This window comes from Drosophila subpulchrella, chromosome 2L (assembly GCF_014743375.2).
Source record: "Drosophila subpulchrella strain 33 F10 #4 breed RU33 chromosome 2L, RU_Dsub_v1.1 Primary Assembly, whole genome shotgun sequence".
Classification (NCBI taxonomy): Eukaryota; Metazoa; Arthropoda; class Insecta; order Diptera; family Drosophilidae; genus Drosophila; species Drosophila subpulchrella.
In genome coordinates this window covers 4057870-4082930 of record NC_050610.1, presented here as the reverse complement: position 1 = coordinate 4082930, position 25061 = coordinate 4057870, and the positions used below count along the sequence as shown (strand labels likewise).

General features: G+C 43.8%; 2 protein-coding genes and 2 pseudogenes across 2 annotated transcripts; 3 read left to right on the top strand and 1 right to left on the bottom strand.

Moving 5' to 3' along the window:
* Window positions 1-369: 369 nt before the first annotated feature.
* Window positions 370-4251, top strand: LOC119548652 (annotated as a pseudogene).
* Window positions 4252-4831: 580 nt separating this feature from the next.
* Window positions 4832-7798, top strand: LOC119548653 (annotated as a pseudogene).
* A 2387-nt stretch (window positions 7799-10185) lies between these two features.
* LOC119548654 (double-strand break repair protein MRE11-like) lies at window positions 10186-12564 on the top strand. The gene is made up of 5 exons (XM_037856066.1): window positions 10186-10500; window positions 10558-11632; window positions 11817-11977; window positions 12029-12338; window positions 12407-12564. The coding sequence occupies exons 1-5, from the start codon at window positions 10274-10276 to the stop codon at window positions 12494-12496; spliced, it is 1863 nt and encodes a 620-aa protein (XP_037711994.1). The 5' UTR covers window positions 10186-10273; the 3' UTR covers window positions 12497-12564.
* Window positions 12565-12798: 234 nt separating this feature from the next.
* Window positions 12799-14149, bottom strand: LOC119548553. Its single transcript, XM_037855850.1, has 2 exons — window positions 13434-14149; window positions 12799-12934 (listed from the first exon to the last, which is right to left on the bottom strand). The coding sequence occupies exons 1-2, from the start codon at window positions 14147-14149 to the stop codon at window positions 12799-12801; spliced, it is 852 nt and encodes a 283-aa protein (XP_037711778.1).
* Window positions 14150-25061: the final 10912 nt, after the last annotated feature.

Sequence of the window (25061 nt, the reverse complement as noted above, 5' to 3'; positions counted from 1 at the left end):
ATTCTTCAAGATGGGAATGGCTCAACAGATTGGTGATGATAGGCGGGCCCAACGACGATGTGACCTGTAGATCGGAGGAGAGATTTATACAAACTAATAAAATACATATACGTAGGTGCATAGGAAATAAATATAATTTTATAAAAATACTCAGAAAATAAATTCGTTTTATTAATACGAAGTCAAGTAATTGTTCTTAATAAAACACCACCTAATTTAACTTAATTAGTTCATTATTTGTTATCAAACACATCTTTGCAAATATCTTAAGTATTGTTGAACTATTTAAAGACATTTTTCCGCTTTTTAATTTAACCTTAATTTTTAAAAATCCCGCGCATTATTAAATTCATAATATTTGATGAAAAGTCTGACTTGGTCACACTAGACCTCCTGGCGAAATAAATTTGGGCGCAAAAATTGCTATTTTGGGGATTTCAAAGAAACTAACTGGCCATGGAGGACACCACGGGAGCAGAGCAGGATGCGGACAACGTGATCCGCATACTGGTGGCCACCGACAACCATCTGGGCTATGGCGAGAAGGACGCAGTCCGGGGCGAGGACAGTTTCACGGCCTTCGAGGAGATCCTGGAACTGGCGGTGTCCGAGGATGTGGACATGATTCTGCTGGGCGGCGACCTCTTCCACGACGCGGTGCCCAGCCAGAACTCTATGCACAAGTGAGTTGGGGCTGCGATGCATTCCGTTTCATCTCTATCTTCCGTAATCCCCACCAGGTGCATCGAGCTCCTGCGGCGCTACACCTTTGGCGATCGGCCAGTCTCCCTGGAGATCCTCAGTGACCAGGCGCAGTGCTTTCACAATGCCGTCAACCAGTCGGTGAACTACGAGGACCCCAACCTGAACATCGCCATTCCGGTGTTCTCCATTCACGGCAATCACGACGATCCCAGTGGCTTCGGTCGCCTGAGCTCCCTGGATCTGCTGAGCACCTCGGGTCTGGTCAATTACTTTGGCCGCTGGACGGACCTCAGCCAGGTGGAGATCAGCCCCGTCCTGATACGCAAGGGCGAGAGCCAGCTGGCTCTGTACGGACTTAGCCACATCCACGATGGGCGGCTGGCCAGGCTCATCAAGGACTTCAAGGTCAATTTCAACTGCCATGGAACGGTTGCGGAAGGCGAAGCCGGCGATGAGTCGAAGGCGGACGAGGACTGGTTCCATTTGTTGGTGGTGCACCAGAACCGCGCCGAACGCGGCCCGAAGAACTACCTGCCCGAGGACTTGCTGCCGTCGTTTCTTCACCTGGTAATCTGGGGCCACGAACACGACTGCCGCATCAAGCCGGAGAAGAATGCCAAGAACCGTTTCTATGTCTCCCAGCCGGGTTCCTCGGTGCCCACGTCCTTGTCCGAAGGCGAAGCCAAGAAGAAGCACGTCGGCCTGCTGGAGATCTATAAGAGGAAGTTCGAGCTTAAGGCCCTTCCGTTGCAGACCGTGCGTCCCTTTGTCTACGAATCTGTCGTACTGCCCGATCGTGCTGAGGAATTGGGACTGGACGAGGGCGATGCCTCCAACAAAGTGTTTAAATTCGCGAAGGAACGAGTGGAGGCCATGCTTGAGAAGGCGGCGACGCAGCACACCGGTCATCCCAGGCAGCCTACGCTTCCGCTCATCCGGCTGAGACTTCTCTACACCGACGAGTCATGCAGGTTCAATGCGATTCGGTTTGGCCAAATGTTCAGCACGCGGGTGGCCAATGTTCAGGATGTGGTGCAGTTCAGCAAGCTGATCAAGCGTACCAAAACGGAGACCGTCAATCTGGACAAGGAGGCCTTGCGTCGCGCACTGGTAAGGATAGAAAATCATCATCTTAATCCTTTCAAAACATATACACTCTTAACTTTTACATTGATAGCATTGTGCGTATCTTGTTCTGATATGTGGTGATATAATTTAGTTGTTATAGCAATCGTTATCTTGCTAACGAAACATTATGTATATTTTCTTATTACATCTTGTATTGTAGGAGGCGGATAATGCCACTCGCGTGGAGGAGCTGGTGGATCGTTACTTCGAAGAGGCCAAGTCCAACAAACCTCTGAGGTTATTCCACTCCAAGGCGCTAGAGGAGATGACCTATCGTCTGGTGGAGCGAAGGGATGCTGATGCCGCTGAAAATATTGTCAAGTAAGTGATCGTCGAACAGTAGGTGTCTCTATCTAAACCCAATCCTTTCAGGTTCTACAAGGAAAAGGCAGTGGATCATCTAATGAAGTCCATGCCCAACGATGAGAACGTCGACGACGAGCTGACGACATTTAGGGTACGCCACAAACACGAAGATCTGCTGAAAATGCTCGATACTCAGGGTCTGAAGGTAAAGCGTGAAAATAAGTCCACAACCGTCTTGGGTAGCGAGGCAAGCACATCCCCAGCTCCTGCGACGGGACGTGGGCGAGGACGGGGTCGTGGAACAGCTCGAGGTCGAACCGTTGCTTCAGTTGGGCAAAGCCCAACTGGAAGTGACCGTCAATAATACGGTATGTATTATCACGGTTTTAAATCAATTTCATTTCTAAATTATACCACCTCCTCGAATCTTAAACAGCGTGCTTCGGGTCGACAGCAAACGCTTCTAATCAACGCACATTGGGCCAGAAAGTTAATTTTTTGGCCAAAAATCTGTAATTTCTTTCCTGGGATAGTTAGAAGGATGCAGTTTTTTGCGTTTTCCTCCTAAAAGATTGAACTTTTCAACGAACTAAAAGTAAAATTTATTTCAATTTTATATGGTATAGATAATCCAAGCCGAAATCGGAAAATTTTACGTTCTTTTCGGTTTTTTATTTTTAAAAAAATAACTAGAATACCCACTGAATCCATTTTCATACACGATTAAGTGTGAGAGAAAACAAATTAAAAAAAATTAAATCCACTATAAAATATTATGTCGCTTAAGATTTATAAACCGTTAAAAATTGCTACTTTCGGAGACTCCCACTTCAACGTTTATTTAATAATCGACCTAACAAAATTTTCTATTTTTTTCATCTTGTTATCTCTTTAGATTCTTATAGTCAAATTATTAGAAAAAAATTGTTTGTAAAATATTGTTTTTTAATTTGTTTAATGTTAATTTGACATATTCTGAAGTCATCACAAAAGTATGCTTCATTTATTTATTTATTAAAGTTCATAGTAAAGTTTACAAAACTAATACTAACATAGGGGGTAGTGCTAGCTACTAGGCCTTCGACTACGTATTTATGTAAGCTACATTTATATTTTTATAATATATTTTAGTTCTCATCCGAAGGAAGTGCAAGAAATGCAGCATACCTTTATGCATACTTAAGTCCTCCCTTATGAATGACGGAAATTGTGAACATTTTTTAGAGACGAGCCAAAAAAGTTAATATTTCGCTTTTCGAAATATCGATATTTCATTCGACTGTTTGGTTTCAGAAATAAATGAAGCGGGAATGAATGAAAAACGTAGAATTTAGATGTTAGGCAAACTAAAATCAAATATATTGGCGCGAAAAACGTACATTAAAACCTGAAGGAAAAAAAAAAACGACATACCGTCTGGCATTCTAAGTAAAGCTCATCAAAATGGTTCGACTTCAAATTAAGCCTTCAATTAAAACTAAAATTACTGAAAACTAAGGCAAAACCGCATCGAGTCGGCGATGAGCGATATTAGTAAATTAATCGAAGAATTTATTTTTAATGTAATAACTCCGTTTGGGGATGGCACTGAAAAGCACTCGAAAAGCAAAGTACTCATTTGCTAAAAAAAGCAGTAAAAATCAACGAAAAAGATTCTTTTAGGAAACTAGTAAGACATACAAGCTTTTTAATTTTTTTTACTTGTTGAAAATAATGACTTCTAAAAGTTTTGTTAAGAAGTCGATTAGTTACATCAGCATCTTTGACGTCTAGATTTTTTTTCATTTCTATCAATATTTGATGAATTTTTTACTTTAAAAATACGGTAAGAGAAAACTACTTTCCCGAATTCTTTGAAATTTTGGCATAAATTAGTTTAATGTATTACAAAAAGGACTCCATACTCGGTCTGGTCATTTTCTTAAAAAAATACGTATTTTTGGCCAAAAATCGGATCGGCTGGCCCAGTGTGCAACGTTAGAATTTCTAACTTAGAAACGTTCGAAATACTGCCTGCTATGTTATATCGGATGATTCTGATTAAATCACATTCCGAAGCCCCCGTATTGTTTACCCCAAAGCTGAATAAAAAAGAACTTTCTTTCATACTAACTCCTAGAGTACACTTCAATATCATTTATTATTTGGGTTTTATTCTCTGGGTTCGGGCAACTGCATAATAGATTAGCCTACAACTTAGGAGCTACATTAAGGTGAACGGCTGCTGCCGGGCTACATTTGGCCCGACAGGTTGTGGATCGGTTCTTTGGTAGTCTAGCTGCTTCAGGACTCCGCCGGACAACGAGAAGAAGTCCTCCAACTCCACATTCTTCAAGATGGGAATGGCTCAACAGATTGGTGATGATAGGCGGGCCCAACGACGATGTGACCTGTAGATCGGAGGAGAGATTTATACAAACTAATAAAATACATATACGTAGGTGCATAGGAAATAAATATAATTTTATAAAAATACTCAGAAAATAAATTCGTTTTATTAATACGAAGTCAAGTAATTGTTCTTAATAAAACACCACCTAATTTAACTTAAATAGTTCATTATTTGTTATCAAACACATCTTTGCAAATATCTTAAGTATTGTTGAACTATTTAAAGACATTTTTCCGCTTTTTAATTTAACCTTAATTTTTAAAAATCCCGCGCATTATTAAATTCATAATATTTGATGAAAAGTCTGACTTGGTCACACTAGACCTCCTGGCGAAATAAATTTGGGCGCAAAAATTGCTATTTTGGGGATTTCAAAGAAACTAACTGGCCATGGAGGACACCACCGGAGCAGAGCAGGATGCTGACAACGTGATCCGCATCCTGGTGGCCACCGACAACCATCTGGGCTATGGCGAGAAGGACGCAGTCCGGGGCGAGGACAGTTTCACGGCCTTCGAGGAGATCCTGGAACTGGCGGTGTCCGAGGATGTGGACATGATTCTGCTGGGCGGCGACCTCTTCCACGACGCGGTGCCCAGCCAGAACTCTATGCACAAGTGAGTTGGGGCTGCGATGCATTCCGTTTCATCTCTATCTTCCGTAATCCCCACCAGGTGCATCGAGCTCCTGCGGCGCTACACCTTTGGCGATCGGCCAGTCTCCCTGGAGATCCTCAGTGACCAGGCGCAGTGCTTTCACAATGCCGTCAACCAGTCGGTGAACTACGAGGACCCCAACCTGAACATCGCCATTCCGGTGTTCTCCATTCACGGCAATCACGACGATCCCAGTGGCTTCGGTCGCCTGAGCTCCCTGGATCTGCTGAGCACCTCGGGTCTGGTCAATTACTTTGGCCGCTGGACGGACCTCAGCCAGGTGGAGATCAGCCCCGTCCTGATACGCAAGGGCGAGAGCCAGCTGGCTCTGTACGGACTTAGCCACATCCACGATGGGCGGCTGGCCAGGCTCATCAAGGACTTCAAGGTCAATTTCAACTGCCATGGAACGGTTGCGGAAGGCGAAGCCGGCGATGAGTCGAAGGCGGACGAGGACTGGTTCCATTTGTTGGTGGTGCACCAGAACCGCGCCGAACGCGGCCCGAAGAACTACCTGCCCGAGGACTTGCTGCCGTCGTTTCTTCACCTGGTAATCTGGGGCCACGAACACGACTGCCGCATCAAGCCGGAGAAGAATGCCAAGAACCGTTTCTATGTCTCCCAGCCGGGTTCCTCGGTGCCCACGTCCTTGTCCGAAGGCGAAGCCAAGAAGAAGCACGTCGGCCTGCTGGAGATCTATAAGAGGAAGTTCGAGCTTAAGGCCCTTCCGTTGCAGACCGTGCGTCCCTTTGTCTACGAATCTGTCGTACTGCCCGATCGTGCTGAGGAATTGGGACTGGACGAGGGCGATGCCTCCAACAAAGTGTTTAAATTCGCGAAGGAACGAGTGGAGGCCATGCTTGAGAAGGCGGCGACGCAGCACACCGGTCATCCCAGGCAGCCTACGCTTCCGCTCATCCGGCTGAGACTTCTCTACACCGACGAGTCATGCAGGTTCAATGCGATTTGGTTTGGCCAAATGTTCAGCACGCGGGTGGCCAATGTTCAGGATGTGGTGCAGTTCAGCAAGCTGATCAAGCGTACCAAAACGGAGACCGTCAATCTGGACAAGGAGGCCTTGCGTCGCGCACTGGTAAGGATAGAAAATCATCATCTTAATCCTTTCAAAACATATACACTCTTAACTTTTACATTGATAGCATTGTGCGTATCTTGTTCTGATATGTGGTGATATAATTTAGTTGTTATAGCAATCGTTATCTTGCTAACGAAACATTATGTATATTTTCTTATTACATCTTGTATTGTAGGAGGCGGATAATGCCACTCGCGTGGAGGAGCTGGTGGATCGTTACTTCGAAGAGGCCAAGTCCAACAAACCTCTGAGGTTATTCCACTCCAAGGCGCTAGAGGAGATGACCTATCGTCTGGTGGAGCGAAGGGATGCTGATGCCGCTGAAAATATTGTCAAGTAAGTGATCGTCGAACAGTAGGTGTCTCTATCTAAACCCAATCCTTTCAGGTTCTACAAGGAAAAGGCAGTGGATCATCTAATGAAGTCCATGCCCAACGATGAGAACGTCGACGACGAGCTGACGACATTTAGGGTACGCCACAAACACGAAGATCTGCTGAAAATGCTCGATACTCAGGGTCTGAAGGTAAAGCGTGAAAATAAGTCCACAACCGTCTTGGGTAGCGAGGCAAGCACATCCCCAGCTCCTGCGACGGGACGTGGGCGAGGACGGGGTCGTGGAACAGCTCGAGGTCGAACCGTTGCTTCAGTTGGGCAAAGCCCAACTGGAAGTGACCGTCAATAATACGGTATGTATTATCACGGTTTTAAATCAATTTCATTTCTAAATTATACCACCTCCTCGAATCTTAAACAGCGTGCTTCGGGTCGACAGCAAACGCTTCTAATCAACGCACATTGGGCCAGAAAGTTAATTTTTTGGCCAAAAATCTGTAATTTCTTTCCTGGGATAGTTAGAAGGATGCAGTTTTTTGCGTTTTCCTCCTAAAAGATTGAACTTTTCAACGAACTAAAAGTAAAATTTATTTCAATTTTATATGGTATAGATAATCCAAGCCGAAATCGGAAAATTTTACGTTCTTTTCGGTTTTTTATTTTTAAAAAAATAACTAGAATACCCACTGAATCCATTTTCATACACGATTAAGTGTGAGAGAAAACAAATTAAAAAAAATTAAATCCACTATAAAATATTATGTCGCTTAAGATTTATAAACCGTTAAAAATTGCTACTTTCGGAGACTCCCACTTCAACGTTTATTTAATAATCGACCTAACAAAATTTTCTATTTTTTTCATCTTGTTATCTCTTTAGATTCTTATAGTCAAATTATTAGAAAAAAATTGTTTGTAAAATATTGTTTTTTAATTTGTTTAATGTTAATTTGACATATTCTGAAGTCATCACAAAAGTATGCTTCATTTATTTATTTATTAAAGTTCATAGTAAAGTTTACAAAACTAATACTAACATAGGGGGTAGTGCTAGCTACGAGGCCTTCGACTACGTATTTATGTAAGCTACATTTATATTTATACCCGTTACTCGTAGAGTAAAAGGGTATACTAGATTCGTCGGAAAGTATGTAACAGGCAGAAGGAAGCGTTTCCGACCCCATAAAGTATATATATTCTTGATCAGGATCACTAGCCGAGTCGATCTAGCCATGTCCGTCTGTCCGTCTGTCCGTCTGTCCGTCTGTCCGTCTGTCCGTCTGTCCGTCTGTCCGTCTGTCTGTCCGGATGAACGCTGAGATCTTGGAAACTATGAGAGCTAGGCTATTGAGATTTGGCGAGCAGATTCCTGAGCTTCTTACGCAGCGCAAGTTTGTTTCAGTAGAGTGCCACGCCCACTCTAACGCCCACAAACCGCCCAAAACTGTGGCTTCTACAGTTTTGATGCTAGAGTAAAAATTTAAACTGAAATGAATTGTTCTTAGCAATACCTATCGATTGACCCAAAAAAAAGTTTGCCACTCCCACTTGGACGCCCACAAACCGCCCACAAACTTCAAAAAATCGTAAATATGAACGCGGATATCTCGGAAACTATCAAAGATAGAGTATTGGGATTTCAGATTTAGATTCCGTAGCCTTGTACGCAGCGCAGGTTTGTTATGCGAATATGCCACGCCCACTCTACCGCCCACAAACCGCCCAAGCCTGTGGCGCTCAAAATTTTTATGCTAGATAAAAAATTTTTACTGAAATGTATTGGTCTTGTCAATACCTATCGATTGATCCAAAAAAAAATTTGCCACGCCTACCCTAACGCCCACAATGCTTAAATCTGTCTTCCGCCGGTAGGTGGCGCATTTAAATCTCGCTTTGCTGCTTGCATATCTTCATTTACCTTTGGTCCCTTTAGCTGAGTAACGGGTATCTGATAGTCGAGGTACTCGACTATAGCGTTCTTCCTTGTTTTATAATATATTTTAGTTCTCATCCGAAGGAAGTGCAAGAAATGCAGCATACCTTTATGCATACTTAAGTCCTCCCTTATGAATGACGGAAATTGTGAACATTTTTTAGAGACGAGCCAAAAAAGTTAATATTTCGCTTTTCGAAATATCGATATTTCATTCGACTGTTTGGTTTCAGAAATAAATGAAGCGGGAATGAATGAAAAACGTAGAATTTAGATGTTAGGCAAACTAAAATCAAATATATTGGCGCGAAAAACGTACATTAAAACCTGAAGGAAAAAAAAAACGACATACCGTCTGGCATTCTAAGTAAAGCTCATCAAAATGGTTCGACTTCAAATTAAGCCTTCAATTAAAACTAAAATTACTGAAAACTAAGGCAAAACCGCATCGAGTCGGCGATGAGCGATATTAGTAAATTAATCGAAGAATTTATTTTTAATGTAATAACTCCGTTTGGGGATGGCACTGAAAAGCACTCGAAAAGCAAAGTACTCATTTGCTAAAAAAAGCAGTAAAAATCAACGAAAAAGATTCTTTTAGGAAACTAGTAAGACATACAAGCTTTTTAATTTTTTTTACTTGTTGAAAATAATGACTTCTAAAAGTTTTGTTAAGAAGTCGATTAGTTACATCAGCATCTTTGACGTCTAGATTTTTTTTCATTTCTATCAATATTTGATGAATTTTTTACTTTAAAAATACGGTAAGAGAAAACTACTTTCCCGAATTCTTTGAAATTTTTGCATAAATTAGTTTAATGTATTACAAAAAGGACTCCATACTCGGTCTGGTCATTTTCTTAAAAAAATACGTATTTTTGGCCAAAAATCGGATCGGCTGGCCCAGTGTGCAACGTTAGAATTTCTAACTTAGAAACGTTCGAAATACTGCCTGCTATGTTATATCGGATGATTCTGATTAAATCACATTCCGAAGCCCCCGTATTGTTTACCCCAAAGCTGAATAAAAAAGAACTTTCTTTCATACTAACTCCTAGAGTACACTTCAATATCATTTATTATTTGGGTTTTATTCTCTGGGTTCGGGCAACTGCATAATAGATTAGCCTACAACTTAGGAGCTACATTAAGGTGAACGGCTGCTGCCGGGCTACATTTGGCCCGACAGGTTGTGGATCGGTTCTTTGGTAGTCTAGCTGCTTCAGGACTCCGCCGGACAACGAGAAGAAGTCCTCCAACTCCACATTCTTCAAGATGGGAATGGCTCAACAGATTGGTGATGATAGGCGGGCCCAACGACGATGTGACCTGTAGATCGGAGGAGAGATTTATACAAACTAATAAAATACATATACGTAGGTGCATAGGAAATAAATATAATTTTATAAAAATACTCAGAAAATAAATTCGTTTTATTAATACGAAGTCAAGTAATTGTTCTTAATAAAACACCACCTAATTTAACTTAAATAGTTCATTATTTGTTATCAAACACATCTTTGCAAATATCTTAAGTATTGTTGAACTATTTAAAGACATTTTTCCGCTTTTTAATTTAACCTTAATTTTTAAAAATCCCGCGCATTATTAAATTCATAATATTTGATGAAAAGTCTGACTTGGTCACACTAGACCTCCTGGCGAAATAAATTTGGGCGCAAAAATTGCTATTTTGGGGATTTCAAAGAAACTAACTGGCCATGGAGGACACCACCGGAGCAGAGCAGGATGCTGACAACGTGATCCGCATCCTGGTGGCCACCGACAACCATCTGGGCTATGGCGAGAAGGACGCAGTCCGGGGCGAGGACAGTTTCACGGCCTTCGAGGAGATCCTGGAACTGGCGGTGTCCGAGGATGTGGACATGATTCTGCTGGGCGGCGACCTCTTCCACGACGCGGTGCCCAGCCAGAACTCTATGCACAAGTGAGTTGGGGCTGCGATGCATTCCGTTTCATCTCTATCTTCCGTAATCCCCACCAGGTGCATCGAGCTCCTGCGGCGCTACACCTTTGGCGATCGGCCAGTCTCCCTGGAGATCCTCAGTGACCAGGCGCAGTGCTTTCACAATGCCGTCAACCAGTCGGTGAACTACGAGGACCCCAACCTGAACATCGCCATTCCGGTGTTCTCCATTCACGGCAATCACGACGATCCCAGTGGCTTCGGTCGCCTGAGCTCCCTGGATCTGCTGAGCACCTCGGGTCTGGTCAATTACTTTGGCCGCTGGACGGACCTCAGCCAGGTGGAGATCAGCCCCGTCCTGATACGCAAGGGCGAGAGCCAGCTGGCTCTGTACGGACTTAGCCACATCCACGATGGGCGGCTGGCCAGGCTCATCAAGGACTTCAAGGTCAAGTTCAACTGCCCCGAAACGGTTGCGGAAGGCGAAGTCGGCGATGAATCGAAGGCGGACGAGGACTGGTTCCATTTGTTGGTGGTGCACCAGAACCGCGCCGAACGCGGCCCGAAGAACTACCTGCCCGAGGACTTGCTGCCGTCGTTTCTTCACCTGGTAATCTGGGGCCACGAACACGACTGCCGCATCGAGCCGGAGGAGAATGCCAAGAAGCGTTTCTATGTTTCCCAGCCGGGCTCCTCGGTGCCCACTTCCTTGTCCGAGGGCGAGGCCAAGAAGAAGCATGTCGGCCTGCTGGAGATCTACAAGGGGAAGTTCAAACTTAAGGCCCTTCCGCTACAGACCGTGCGTCCCTTCGTCTACGAATCCGTCGTACTGCCCGATCGTGCCGAGGAATTGGGACTGGACGAGGGCGATGCCTCCAACAAAGTGTTTAAATTCGCGAAGGAACGAGTGGAGGCCATGCTTGAGAAGGCGGCGACACAGCACACCGGTCATCCCAGGCAGCCTACGCTTCCGCTCATCCGGCTGAGACTTCTCTACACCGACGAGTCATGCATGTTCAATGCGATTCGGTTTGGCCAAATGTTCAGCACGCGGGTGGCAAATGTTCAGGATGTGGTGCAGTTCAGCAAGCTGATCAAGCGTACCAAAACGGAGACCGTCAATCTGGACAAGGAGGCCTTGCGACGCGCACTGGTAAGGATGGGAAACAGATGCTTTTCCGTAACTTTTACATTGATAGCATTGTAGTTGTCTTGTTCTGATGTGGTGAAAAAATTAAGTTGTCATAGCAATTTTAAATTTTCATAAGACCCCCCTTTTAAATCCTTACCTTACTAATGAATCAATTTGTTTTTATTTTTTATAACTTGTGATGTAGGAGGCGGATAATGCCACTCGAGTGGAGGAGCTGGTGGATCGTTACTTCGAAGAGGCCAAGTCCAACAAACCTCTGAGGTTATTCCACTCCAAGGCGCTAGCAGAGATGACCTATCGTCTGGTGGAGCGAAGGGATGCTGATGCTGCTGAAAATATTGTCAAGTAAGTGGTCATGGAATAGGAAGTGTCTCTATCTAAACCAATTTCTTTCAGGTTCTACAAGGAAAAGGCAGTGGATCATCTAATGGAGTCCATGCCCAACGATGAGAACGTCGACGATGAACTGACGACTTTTAGGGTACGCCACAAGCACGAAGATCTGCTGAAAATGCTCGATACTCAGGGTCTGAAGGTGAAGCGTGAAGATAAGTCCACAACCGTCTTGGGTAGCGAAGCAAGCACATCCCCAGCACCTGCGACGGGACGTGGGCGAGGGCGGGGTCGTGGAACAGCTCGAGGTCGAACCGCTGCTTCAGCCGCTCCACGTGGCAAAGCCCAACTGGAAGTGACCGTCAATAATACGGTATGTATTATCACGGTTTTAAATCAATTTCATTTCTAAATTATACCACCTCCTCGAATCTTAAACAGCGTACTTCGGGTCGACAGCAAACGCTTCTAAGCAACGTTAGAAACGTTCGAAATACTGCCAGCTATGTTATATCGGATGATTCTGATTAAATCACATTCCGAAGCCCCCGTATTGTTTACCCCAAAGCTGAATAAAGAGGAACTTTCTTTCATACTAACTCCTAGAGTACATTTCAATATCATTTATTATTTGGGGTATATTCTCTGGGTTCGGGCAACTGCATAATAGATTAGCCTACAACTTAGGAGCTAAATTAAGGTGAACGGCTGCTGCCGGGCTTCATTTGGCCCGACTGGTTGTGGATCGGTTCTTTGGTAGTCTAGCTGCTTCAGGACTCCGCCGGACAACGGCGAAGATTTCTCCAGACACCAACTCGACACTGCGTTACGCGTTACTGCTGGTGGTAGTCGTAGTAGTAGCGATAAGGATCCACCGATGAGCTGCCACCGGCAGCAGTCACGCCCACTCCACCAGCTGCTACCCCACCGCTCGTCTTGGACACCGGCCGGATCACGTATGTGTTGCGCCTGCAAGTGGAAGCGATACAATTAATAAATATGATTCAGCGGATGTCTCTTGAAACTCTTATAAATAATTAACAACGCCTTGAGTCTTTTGTTAAGTTTAAATTCAAACGTATTTCTTAAAAGATATACCAAATTTTGTTCTAATCCTAATATCTATAAAATGGTTTTATTGAATTTTCCAATGATATAAAAGGGTTTTTCGGCAATGGAGCAGTCTGCATTCCGTATATAAAAATGTATATTGTCTTTATAAGTAGTTAATTTGCAAAAGTTTGTACAAAGTTTATAAGATGAGAAGAAAATGTTTATAATAATAAACTCCTTGAGCATCCTTCTGTACTAAGATTAATTTACTTGTAAAGCGTATTCTTCGGAGTATTGTTAAATTCACTGTCTATAAAAAGATCAATCTTATTTCCCGTGGTTTTTCTTTGTAACATATACTATATATATTATTTTTATGTACTTATTCACTCACTTAGTCAGACGGAAGACTCACCTGTTGTGTTCGCCGGCATGCACCTGGAAGCTAGTCTCCTCGCTGTGGTCGTGCGAAAAGAGTTTCTTTAGGGCAATGATCCCGGCAATAGTGAGGGCCACCTTGCTGATGACAAGGGCCTTGCCGGCGATCGCGGCCAGAGCCTTTAGACCCAGAGGACCAGCGATTCCCATGGCGGTGAGGAGGGCGGCCACCACGTACTTGATGTGGCCCCCCTCCTTGTGCTTCTTCTTCTTGTGCTCGTGGCCTCGGCCCACACTGTCCTCTCCGCCGCCACCGCCTCCGTCCATGTCGATCTTGACCGTGTGCGTCCGCATGAGCTTGTCCGCCTTGGAGAGAAGGGCTCGATCGATGGGAGCCAGGTTGCCAAACTGGCGGGCATCCGTCAGGGAGCCCAAGATGCTCTCCGTTTCGCTCTGGTTCTGCTTCTCCAGCACCAGGCCATCCACGATCTTGATGGAGTCCTGGTCCAGGGCTCGACTGAGGGCATGGAGGGCTTTCTGCTTGAGGCAGCCGATAAAGTCGTTCTTGTCCTGGCAGTCATCGTAAACCCTCCTCACGAGCGCCATCTCGGGACCCAGGCCCCAGGCCGATCCCCAATCGCCGGGGCTCGAGGAAGGCGATTCCACAATGCTGTGACGCCTCCTCCTTGGAGCCACTGCCGTTGACACGGAGGCTACAAACGCCAGGAGCAGCAGCCACTCGAGACGCTTCATGGTGAGGTTATTACTGAGGGATACCGCTATCCAGGGTGATCACTTGAGTTGGTCTTTGATAGCTAATATCCACGTCCACTCGCCGGCAATTTGGGGATGCTACTGCAGCGAAATCGCTGGGCGGGCAGAGCTTTTATAAATTGCGATCCGAGATTGCGGAGCACTCAAACGGAAAGAACTGGCGTGCTTGATGGGATGCAGACGGATCTTGGACTTTGGGGATGGAGCAGTAGCTACTTGGAGGGCAATTAGCACTGGCCATATTTCGGTATGCGTTCGACCGACTCTCCTTGTCTTCGCCGCTCTACCGCTGACATGTTTTCGTTACTCAACCACGGATGGATGCCTATCCATGATGCCCATGGATCTACGCGATACTTACCAGAAAGTGGCACTTTTCGATTTCTATATACATACACTTATGTGCAAATGTATCTGTATTTTATGAGCTTGGACCACCCATATTTTAAGGGCTTTCCCTTAACATCCCCTTAAAAATTTAAAGACAGGGATGACAGTGGTTTTGATAATATGTGATAATTTGTAATATACTTGGAATGGATTTCAAGATATATGTTAAATAATTATTTCAATGCGTTATAACCCCTAAATTGGATTTAACTTTAATAGTTTCGAATATATTGGGACTTCTTAAAGTTTAAATCATAGTACATGATATTGGTATTTAAGCATACTTTAAGAAAAAGGGCGATAAAGAAAATTATTACATTAATGGATTATATAATTTTTTATAAAAATATATTTTAATCCAAACAGACCTTTCAAGATGTACTACAAAATCGGTAAGGTTAATTACTTTGTTGAGTAGATCCCAAACCACTGTAGGTTCTCTTCAAAGCAGCGAGCACTAGAGCACTAGGACACCAGAACTGCCCATATTTTCTGAATTAAATACGAGTAAATCAGTTCTTGGAAACGAGAGTAGACACTACAAGAACAAATATGGCTAATAAGATCCAAAAAACAGCTAATATCAGCGGGCGGGTGCTTGTACTCCAGCCGCTCCCCGGAGGCAACAACCGATCCGCTCACCATATCTTGGTAATAACTAATAACATTTAACGATGCGTGTAGCAGAGTGATTCGGCTACTGCCCCTCGGATATCGTCTTTGGATTGGACGCGGACTGGGATCTCGGTTGGAATCGGTGCTGGCATAACATACTGCTCGTGTGGGAATGGATGTAGCCCGCAAATTGGTTATCATAAATTGCCACTGCTTCTGGACGGAGCAGGGGATTCCCCGTCGATGCCGTGAGGTGATCGCTGCACATTTGGCTCACTGGCCCACTGGGTGAAATTGAGTTGGCTACAGTTAGGAAATTTTCTTTTCTGCGCACAAACTGTGAAAATCAACAGCTCTCATTCCCCCAGTGAGTACCTTGCGATTCGCTTTTGAAGATCCGGCCAACTGGTGACAGTTAAGTAGTGTAAAAAGTGACTGCGACACTCTCACCTGCTTATCTTTTTCACCCAGATAACGCTAATTTCTCTTATTAGGATGAATGGCGCCGTAGTTTTGCACGCAAGGAGATAGACGAATTAATTTGTATAAGTATAGCATGTTTAACTGTTAGGTTAGTAAATCAATGATTTATTTTGTTACCCAGTTACTCGAAGATTAAAACATTTTTTTATTCCTTTTAAAAGGTGGAATAAAACCATTATGTCTTAAAAATAATTGAATACAATAATTATACCCGTTACTCGTAGAGTAAAAGGGTATACTAGATTCGTCGGAAAGTATGTAACAGGCAGAAGGAAGCGTTTCCGACCCCATAAAGTATATATATTCTTGATCAGGATCACTAGCCGAGTAGATCTAGCCATGTCCGTCTGTCCGTCTGTCCGTCTGTCCGTCTGTCCGTATGAACGCTGAGATCTTGGAAACTATAAGAGCTACAATACTGGGATTAGGCATGCAGATTCCTGAGATTCCTGCGCAGCGCAAGTTTGTTTCAAAAGAGTGCCACGCCCACTCTAACGCCCACAAACCGCCCAAAACTGTGGCTCCTACAGTTTTGATGCTAGAACAAAAATTTTAACTGAAATGTATTGTTCTCATCAATACCTACCGACTGACCTAAAAAAAAGTTTGCCACGCCCACTTTAACGCCAACAAACCGCCCACAAACTTCAAAAAATCGTAAATATGAACGCGGATATCTCGGAAAATATCAAAGATAGAGAAACGAGATTTCAGATTTAGATTCCGTAGGCTTGAGCGCAGCGCAAGTTAATTACGCGAATATGCCACGCCCACTCCAACGCCCACAAACCGCCCAAGTCTGTGGCGCCCACAATTTTCATGGTAGATAAAAAATTAAAACTGAAATGTATTGGTCTCGTCAATACCTATCAATTGATTTAAAAAAAAGTTTGCCACGCCCACTCTAACGCCCACAAACCGCCCAAGCCTGTGGCGCCCACAATTTTCGTGCTAGATAAAAGATTTTAACTTAAATGAATTGGTCTCGTCAATACCTATCGATTGATTTAAAAAAAAACTTTGCCACGCCCACTCTAATGCCCACAACGCTTAAATCTGTCTACCGCCGGTAGGTGGCGCATTTGCTGCTTGCATATCTCCATTTTCCTTTGGTCCCTTTAGCTGAGTAACGGGTATCTGATAGTCGAGGTACTCGACTATAGCGTTCTTCCTTGTTATACCCGTTACTCGTAGAGTAAAAGGGTATACTAGATTCGTCGGAAAGTATGTAACAGGCAGAAGGAAGCGTTTCCGACCCCATAAAGTATATATATTCTTGATCAGGATCACTAGCCGAGTCGATCTAGCCATGTCCGTCTGTCCGTCTGTCCGTCTGTCCGTCTGTCCGTCTGTCCGTATGAACGCTGAGATCTCGGAAACTATAAGAGCTACAATACTGAGATTAGGCATGCAGATTCCTGAGATTCCTGCGCAGCGCAAGTTTGTTTCAGAAGAGTGCCACGCCCACTCTAACGCCCACAAACCGCCCAAAACTGTGGCTCCTACAGTTTTGATGCTAGAACAAAAATGTTAACTGAAATGTATTGTTCTCATCAATACCTACCGATTGACCCAAAAAAAAAGTTTGCCACGCCCACTTTAACGCCCACAAACCGCCCACAAACTTCAAAAAATCGTAAGTATGAACGCGGATATCTCGGAAAATATCAAAGATAGAGAAACGGGATTTCAGATTTAGATTCCGTGGGCTTGAGCGCAGCGCAAGTATGTTACGCGAATATGCCACGCCCACTCCAACGCCCACAAACCGCCCAAATCTGTGGCGCCCACAATTTTCATGCTAGATAAAAAATTTTAACTGAAATGTATTGGTCTCGTCAATACCTATCGATTGATTTAAAAAAAAGTTTGCCACGCCCACTCTAACGCCCACAAACCGCCCAAGCCTGTGGCGCCCACAATTTTCGTGCTAGATAAAAAATTTTAACTTAAATGTATTGGTCTCGTCAATACCTATCGATTGATTAAAAAAAAAGTTTGCCACGCCCACTCTAACGCCCACAACGCTTAAGTCTGTATACCGCCGGTAGGTGGCGCATTTGCTGCTTGCATATCTCCACTTTCCTTTGGTCCCTTAAGCTGAGTAACGGGTATCTGATAGTCGAGGTACTCGACTATAGCGTTCTTCCTTGTTATACCCGTTACTCGTAGAGTAAAAGGGTATACTAGATTCGTCGGAAAGTATGTAACAGGCAGAAGGAAGCGTTTCCGACCCCATAAAGTATATATATTCTTGATCAGGATCACTAGCCGAGTCGATCTAGCCATGTCCGTCTGTCCGTCTGTCCGTCTGTCCGTCTGTCCGTCTGTCCGTCTGTCCGTCTGTCCGTCTGTCTGTCCGGATGAACGCTGAGATCTTGGAAACTATGAGAGCTAGGCTATTGAGATTTGGCGTGCAGATTCCTGAGCTTCTTACGCAGCGCAAGTTTGTTTCAGTAGAGTGCCACGCCCACTTTTACGCCCACAAGCCGCCCAAAACTGTGGCTCCTACAGTTTTGATGCTAGAATAAAAATTTTAACTGAAATGTATTGTTCTCATCAATACCTATCGATTGATTCAAAAAAAAGTTTGCCACGCCCACTTTATCGCCCACAAACCGCCCCCAAACTTCAAAAAATCGTAAATATGAACGTGGATATCTCGGAAACTATCAAAGATATAGAATCAGGATTTCAGATTTAGATTCCGAACCTTTGTACGCAGCGCAATTTTGATACGCGAATATGCCACGCCCACTCTAACGCCCACAAACCGCCCAAGCCTGTGGCGCCCACAATTTTCATGCTAGATACAAAATTTTAACTGAACTGTATCGGTCTCGTCAATACCTATCGATTGACCAAAAAAAAATTTGCCACGCCCACCCTAACGCCCATAACGCTTAAATCTGTCTATCGCCGGTAGGTGGCGCATTTCAGTCTTGCTTTGCTGCTTGCTTATTTCCATTTCCCTTTGGTCCCTTTAGCTGAGTAACGGGTATCTGATAGTCGAGGCACTCGACTATAGCGTTCTTTCTTGTTTTTAATTGGATTTGGTATACCTTGTAAGTCTCGTGCAGATGGTATTATAATTGTTATTCAATTTTGTGAAATACAGTAAATGTAGCCTTTCGAAACTCGATCTAATAGATCTATTGATATATCAACATAAATTCTATAGCATCCCATTCTATTTGTAATTGATACAACGTACATATTTGTCGGTACATTTATAATGTTATATTAGGAAGCTATTGATTTACAAGTTAAAAAACTACAAATTTTAAGAAAAATTTATAGAACGCATAACTTTGTCCTTTTACATATTTTCAAAAAACTAACGGATAGACTAATGTTACTAACAAACATATCTAGAGAATATATACTTACAAATATGCACATATCTCTAGACGAACATATATGTGTGGGCAGTCATATATGAGTGCCACGCACACGAATCCTCTGCTCAAGAGGGCGTAAATAATTTAATACATCAAGAAAATTGGAAATGAAAGTTTCTTTGTTTTGGTTTGGCGTGGCCGCAGCTAACTTTTAGTTTCGATGCTCGCAGATAGCAGGGAGTCCTGCCGAAAAGGACGAGCGGACAGACGGACAATGTGCGATTTATTTTCACATTTCGGCAGACCATTTGGGATTCCTGGGGCGGTTGGGAGCTTCGAGTCCTACTCTTATCGTCAATAATCATCATATGCTCAAATTTTTGGTCGCTTAATTGGAAAATTGTTGTTGTTCTTGCGATACGCCTGAGCGATTGGGTGATTGCAGATTGGATGGCCAGGATCTGGATGGATGTATAAACGGATGATTGGTTTGGCCGCCGAGTGCCCTTTTGATTGATGGCCTCCACATTGTTTTGCGGCCATGTTGTGATAATATTTGATCAGCGCCAGCTTGATTGGCAGCTTGGACAAGGGCTAGTAACAGCATAAGTTCATATATGAATATATTCCAATTAATATCAATAAATTTAAACAGTTTTAATTATACTACAAATAACAAGAAAGAACGCTATAGTCGAGTGCCTCGACTATCAGATACCCGTTACTCAGCTAAAGGGACCAAAGGGAAATGGAAATAAGCAAGCAGCAAAGCAAGACTGAAATGCGCCACCTACCGGCGATAGACAGATTTAAGCGTTATGGGCGTTAGGGTGGGCGTGGCAAATTTTTTTTTGGTCAATCGATAGGTATTGACGAGACCGATACAGTTCAGTTAAAATTTTGTATCTAGCATGAAAATTGTGGGCGCCACAGGCTTGGGCGGTTTGTGGGCGTTAGAGTGGGCGTGGCATATTCGCGTATCAAAATTGCGCTGCGTACAAAGGTTCGGAATCTAAATCTGAAATCCTGATTCTATATCTTTGATAGTTTCCGAGATATCCACGTTCATATTTACGATTTTTTGAAGTTTGGGGGCGGTTTGTGGGCGATAAAGTGGGCGTGGCAAACTTTTTTTTGAATCAATCGATAGGTATTGATGAGAACAATACATTTCAGTTAAAATTTTTATTCTAGCATCAAAACTGTAGGAGCCACAGTTTTGGGCGGCTTGTGGGCGTAAAAGTGGGCGTGGCACTCTACTGAAACAAACTTGCGCTGCGTAAGAAGCTCAGGAATCTGCACGCCAAATCTCAATAGCCTAGCTCTCATAGTTTCCAAGATCTCAGCGTTCATCCGGACAGACAGACGGACAGACGGACAGACGGACAGACGGACAGACGGACAGACGGACAGACGGACAGACGGACAGACGGACATGGCTAGATCGACTCGGCTAGTGATCCTGATCAAGAATATATATACTTTATGGGGTCGGAAACGCTTCCTTCTGCCTGTTACATACTTTCCGACGAATCTAGTATACCCTTTTACTCTACGAGTAACGGGTATAAAAATGTACATATGAATGACAAAATATATTTATATTTATACCCGTTACTCGTAGAGTAAAAGGGTATACTAGATTCGTCGGAAAGTATGTAACAGGCAGAAGGAAGCGTTTCCGACCCCATAAAGTATATATATTCTTGATCAGGATCACTAGCCGAGTCGATCTAGCCATGTCCGTCTGTCCGTCTGTCCGTCTGTCCGTCTGTCCGTCTGTCCGTCTGTCCGTCTGTCCGTCTGTCCGTCTGTCTGTCCGGATGAACGCTGAGATCTTGGAAACTATGAGAGCTAGGCTATTGAGATTTGGCGTGCAGATTCCTGAGCTTCTTACGCAGCGCAAGTTTGTTTCAGTAGAGTGCCACGCCCACTTTTACGCCCACAAGCCGCCCAAAACTGTGGCTCCTACAGTTTTGATGCTAGAATAAAAATTTTAACTGAAATGTATTGTTCTCATCAATACCTATCGATTGATTCAAAAAAAAGTTTGCCACGCCCACTTTATCGCCCACAAACCGCCCCCAAACTTCAAAAAATCGTAAATATGAACGTGGATATCTCGGAAACTATCAAAGATATAGAATCAGGATTTCAGATTTAGATTCCGAACCTTTGTACGCAGCGCAATTTTGATACGCGAATATGCCACGCCCACTCTAACGCCCACAAACCGCCCAAGCCTGTGGCGCCCACAATTTTCATGCTAGATACAAAATTTTAACTGAACTGTATCGGTCTCGTCAATACCTATCGATTGACCAAAAAAAAATTTGCCACGCCCACCCTAACGCCCATAACGCTTAAATCTGTCTATCGCCGGTAGGTGGCGCATTTCAGTCTTGCTTTGCTGCTTGCTTATTTCCATTTCCCTTTGGTCCCTTTAGCTGAGTAACGGGTATCTGATAGTCGAGGCACTCGACTATAGCGTTCTTTCTTGTTTTTTATAATTTCTAAGAAGTCACACATTGGAGCCATTTTACCATGGTCAATGGTTGACCAATTCTGATGATATTTTTTTCTTTTCCCACAACGCGACTGCGCAAAATCAGAAGGGCTCTCCAAGGGTGGAATATGAGTTCATATCTCATCATATTTCATAACACCCACTTCCTGCGTTTGTTGTTTTTGTGGTTGCGACTCCTTTGTGGGCGGGAGTAGCGATAGCTAACCAGTCCAAAATGGCGACGGACTTTGGGGATTACCCTTCCGGGCAGGAGGATGCACCGCCGGTTCTTTGAAGTTTTAGTTGAATTGGCAAATGACAGGCGTTGGGATTGGGGAAACTCCTCTTGAGTGTGCACCACGTTGGAAAATGCTCTCATATCAAAAGAAGTTGAAACCACAAAGAAAATCTCAGCGGCAAATTTTCAACTACATCAAATCATCGAGTCCCGTATCCGTACTCCAGTTCGTATCCGTAGTCGTGTGCCCGTATCTCAGCCCTGTTTGCACCTGCACCCCTCGGCACCCCCCGGCACCATTTTCACCTTCCACCACTGCGGGGTAGACAAAGAATTTCCCTCTATTTTCCAACTCCCCGTCGCTTTTCTCTGGCGACTGCGGTTCGTTCGCCTGCTGCCAACTTTCAACTACTTGCAAAGTTTTCACATTTTAAATTTGTTGGCTTGTTGCTCGTGCTCCGATTTTTCTGCTGCCATATTCCTTTTTCTCCGAAGTTTCTTTGTTTTTCTTCGTGCAGGTTCGAGTGCAGGACGCAATTTAACAGTGGAAGTAAGATGTAAGGGTTCTTAAGAAATATTTCAATAGTAATCTAATCTTCTATTGAAAAGTTTTTTAAAATTAAAATACGATATTGTAGGGTACAGGGCAGTGTGCAGTAGCCTTTTATTAATATTCTTTCATATCCTAAATATCTTTAAAAATACAGGTTCCAAAAATGTAATTTAAATGGTACCACTGATAATTTTTAATAACAAAATTAGTTTTTCTTTTAAGGTTTCAAGATTTGTATGTTAGATGGAAGGAGAAAAATATTTATAAATATTTTCTTACATAGTTTTAGAAAAAAGATTCTGTGCCCAAGGGCTTCGTTGTGTCCAACAGTCTACGAGACTGACCTCTACGGCTCCCTGTTACAGATAACTGGCTGTGGGTTTTTAAAATCCTGCACATTCTTCAGTGCATATCTGAGTGAAGAGACAGATTTTTGTGGAAATCTTTAATTCGGTGCCCACATGAATATATAAAAGCATTGTACCTTTGCCCTGGACGCAACTCAAATATGGAAGGATAAGGGCTGGCTCCTTTTTGGACTTCGCCACAAGCTGCGGTCTCTGGCCAAATTTGCTTGCACTACATATTTTGCAGCTTACCTTCGGGGTACTGGGCACACTACATCTAATAAGCCGGGGAAGTCCCCTCCTTTCTCGTCTCGGCGTCAATGGTTCCTTTGTCTCCCCCATCGTTATCGATTGCGCAGCGAGTTGAGCTGGAAAAATGTTTTCGCTTTATCTCCACGGTGGGCGTGGCAATGAAGGGCGACCGAGGGGGGCGGTGAGGCCGGGGGAGGGCGGGGAGAAAAATAAATTGTTGCAAGCACAAACAGAAATATAATTTTGTTGCCTCGCATCTACATGGGCCACATATTTATGGCATGCCAGCACGTACGCGATATATTGCAACCCAATCGCTAGACGAGAAGCGGTGGAGGGCTTTTATTTATTTGGTAAACTTCGTTTATATCGCACACAAACCGAACCGGGGAATCCCCCGCCCAGCGAAGGGAAAGCGAAACAGAAAGCGAAACAGCCACCGACGCCATGTTGAATGCGTCGTGGTGGGCGGTGGGCGGTGGGTGGGGGTGCTTTGGGAGGTCCTGTGGGTGGTGCCGGGGGAGGTCGTCACCATCATAAAAGCCTTGGCTGAGACCCAGAACTGAGGACTCAGGACCCAGGACCAGGACTCGTGTACCCTGTGTTTGTTATGCTTGTCAAGCATTTTGCGCGGGACCGTCTAACGATATTTCGATTTTGATATCTTTGGGTGTTATCGTTAAATGTCTGTCTGGGTGATAGAATGGGGGTGTCAGGGGTAGCCGCCAGACCCACAATGTATACAATGTGCCATGTTGATTATGGTCTCATTATACCCGTTACTCGTAGAGTAAAAGGGTATACTAGATTCGTCGGAAAGTATGTAACAGGCAGAAGGAAGCGTTTCCGACCCCATAAAGTATATATATTCTTGATCAGGATCACTAGCCGAGTCGATCTAGCCATGTCCGTCTGTCCGTCTGTCCGTCTGTCCGTCTGTCCGTCTGTCCGTCTGTCCGTCTGTCCGTCTGTCCGTCTGTCTGTCCGGATGAACGCTGAGATCTTGGAAACTATGAGAGCTAGGCTATTGAGATTTGGCGTGCAGATTCCTGAGCTTCTTACGCAGCGCAAGTTTGTTTCAGTAGAGTGCCACGCCCACTTTTACGCCCACAAGCCGCCCAAAACTGTGGCTCCTACAGTTTTGATGCTAGAATAAAAATTTTAACTGAAATGTATTGTTCTCATCAATACCTATCGATTGATTCAAAAAAAAGTTTGCCACGCCCACTTTATCGCCCACAAACCGCCCCCAAACTTCAAAAAATCGTAAATATGAACGTGGATATCTCGGAAACTATCAAAGATATAGAATCAGGATTTCAGATTTAGATTCCGAACCTTTGTACGCAGCGCAATTTTGATACGCGAATATGCCACGCCCACTCTAACGCCCACAAACCGCCCAAGCCTGTGGCGCCCACAATTTTCATGCTAGATACAAAATTTTAACTGAACTGTATCGGTCTCGTCAATACCTATCGATTGACCAAAAAAAAATTTGCCACGCCCACCCTAACGCCCATAACGCTTAAATCTGTCTATCGCCGGTAGGTGGCGCATTTCAGTCTTGCTTTGCTGCTTGCTTATTTCCATTTCCCTTTGGTCCCTTTAGCTGAGTAACGGGTATCTGATAGTCGAGGCACTCGACTATAGCGTTCTTTCTTGTTTTTGGTATTTACTTTTCATTGGGATAAAATCACACTTCGAGAAAAGGTGTCTGAATTTCAAATTATCAAGATTTTTAATGGGTTGGTAAGAGAAAACGCATGATTTTACAGACACGATATACTTCAAGAGCCTCAAAATACATTTGAACTGCATTGCAAAGATCTTAAACTTTTTATTTTGCACAAAAAGTATCTTTAAACCGTCCTTCATCAAAAATGTAACCTTGTTTTGTAGCTCAGCTACTGTTTCCTAAGGATACTTCTGTTATACATATATTAACGTCTTTACACTTTCTCTATTTGTAAATGATACAAGATAATATGGTTTAATTGTGTTTAAAAATTGCAATAAGGGGCGGATATTCTGGGGGTCTGGAGTTAAGACTTCAGTTGGTCTTGGGGGAGGATCGTGTTTCTGTCGCATTTTTGTACTTTAAATCTAACATGTTAAGGCAATAGCAATATTTTTCAGTAGGTAATCTACAAATAACCTATAGTT

Bases quoted from the DNA above. Each gene is read 5' to 3' on its own strand.
- LOC119548654 (XM_037856066.1), top strand. From the start codon at position 10,274: ATGGAGGACACCACCGGAGCAGAGCAGGATGCTGACAACGTGATCCGC. The intron at 10,501-10,557 runs GTGAGTTGGGGC...AATCCCCACCAG, and splicing joins AGCCAGAACTCTATGCACAA to GTGCATCGAGCTCCTGCGGC. The intron at 12,339-12,406 runs GTATGTATTATC...AATCTTAAACAG, and splicing joins AAGTGACCGTCAATAATACG to CGTACTTCGGGTCGACAGCA.
- LOC119548553 (XM_037855850.1), bottom strand. From the start codon at position 14,149: ATGAAGCGTCTCGAGTGGCTGCTGCTCCTGGCGTTTGTAGCCTCCGTG. The intron at 12,935-13,433 runs GTGAGTCTTCCG...TTCCACTTGCAG, and splicing joins CATGCCGGCGAACACAACAG to GCGCAACACATACGTGATCC.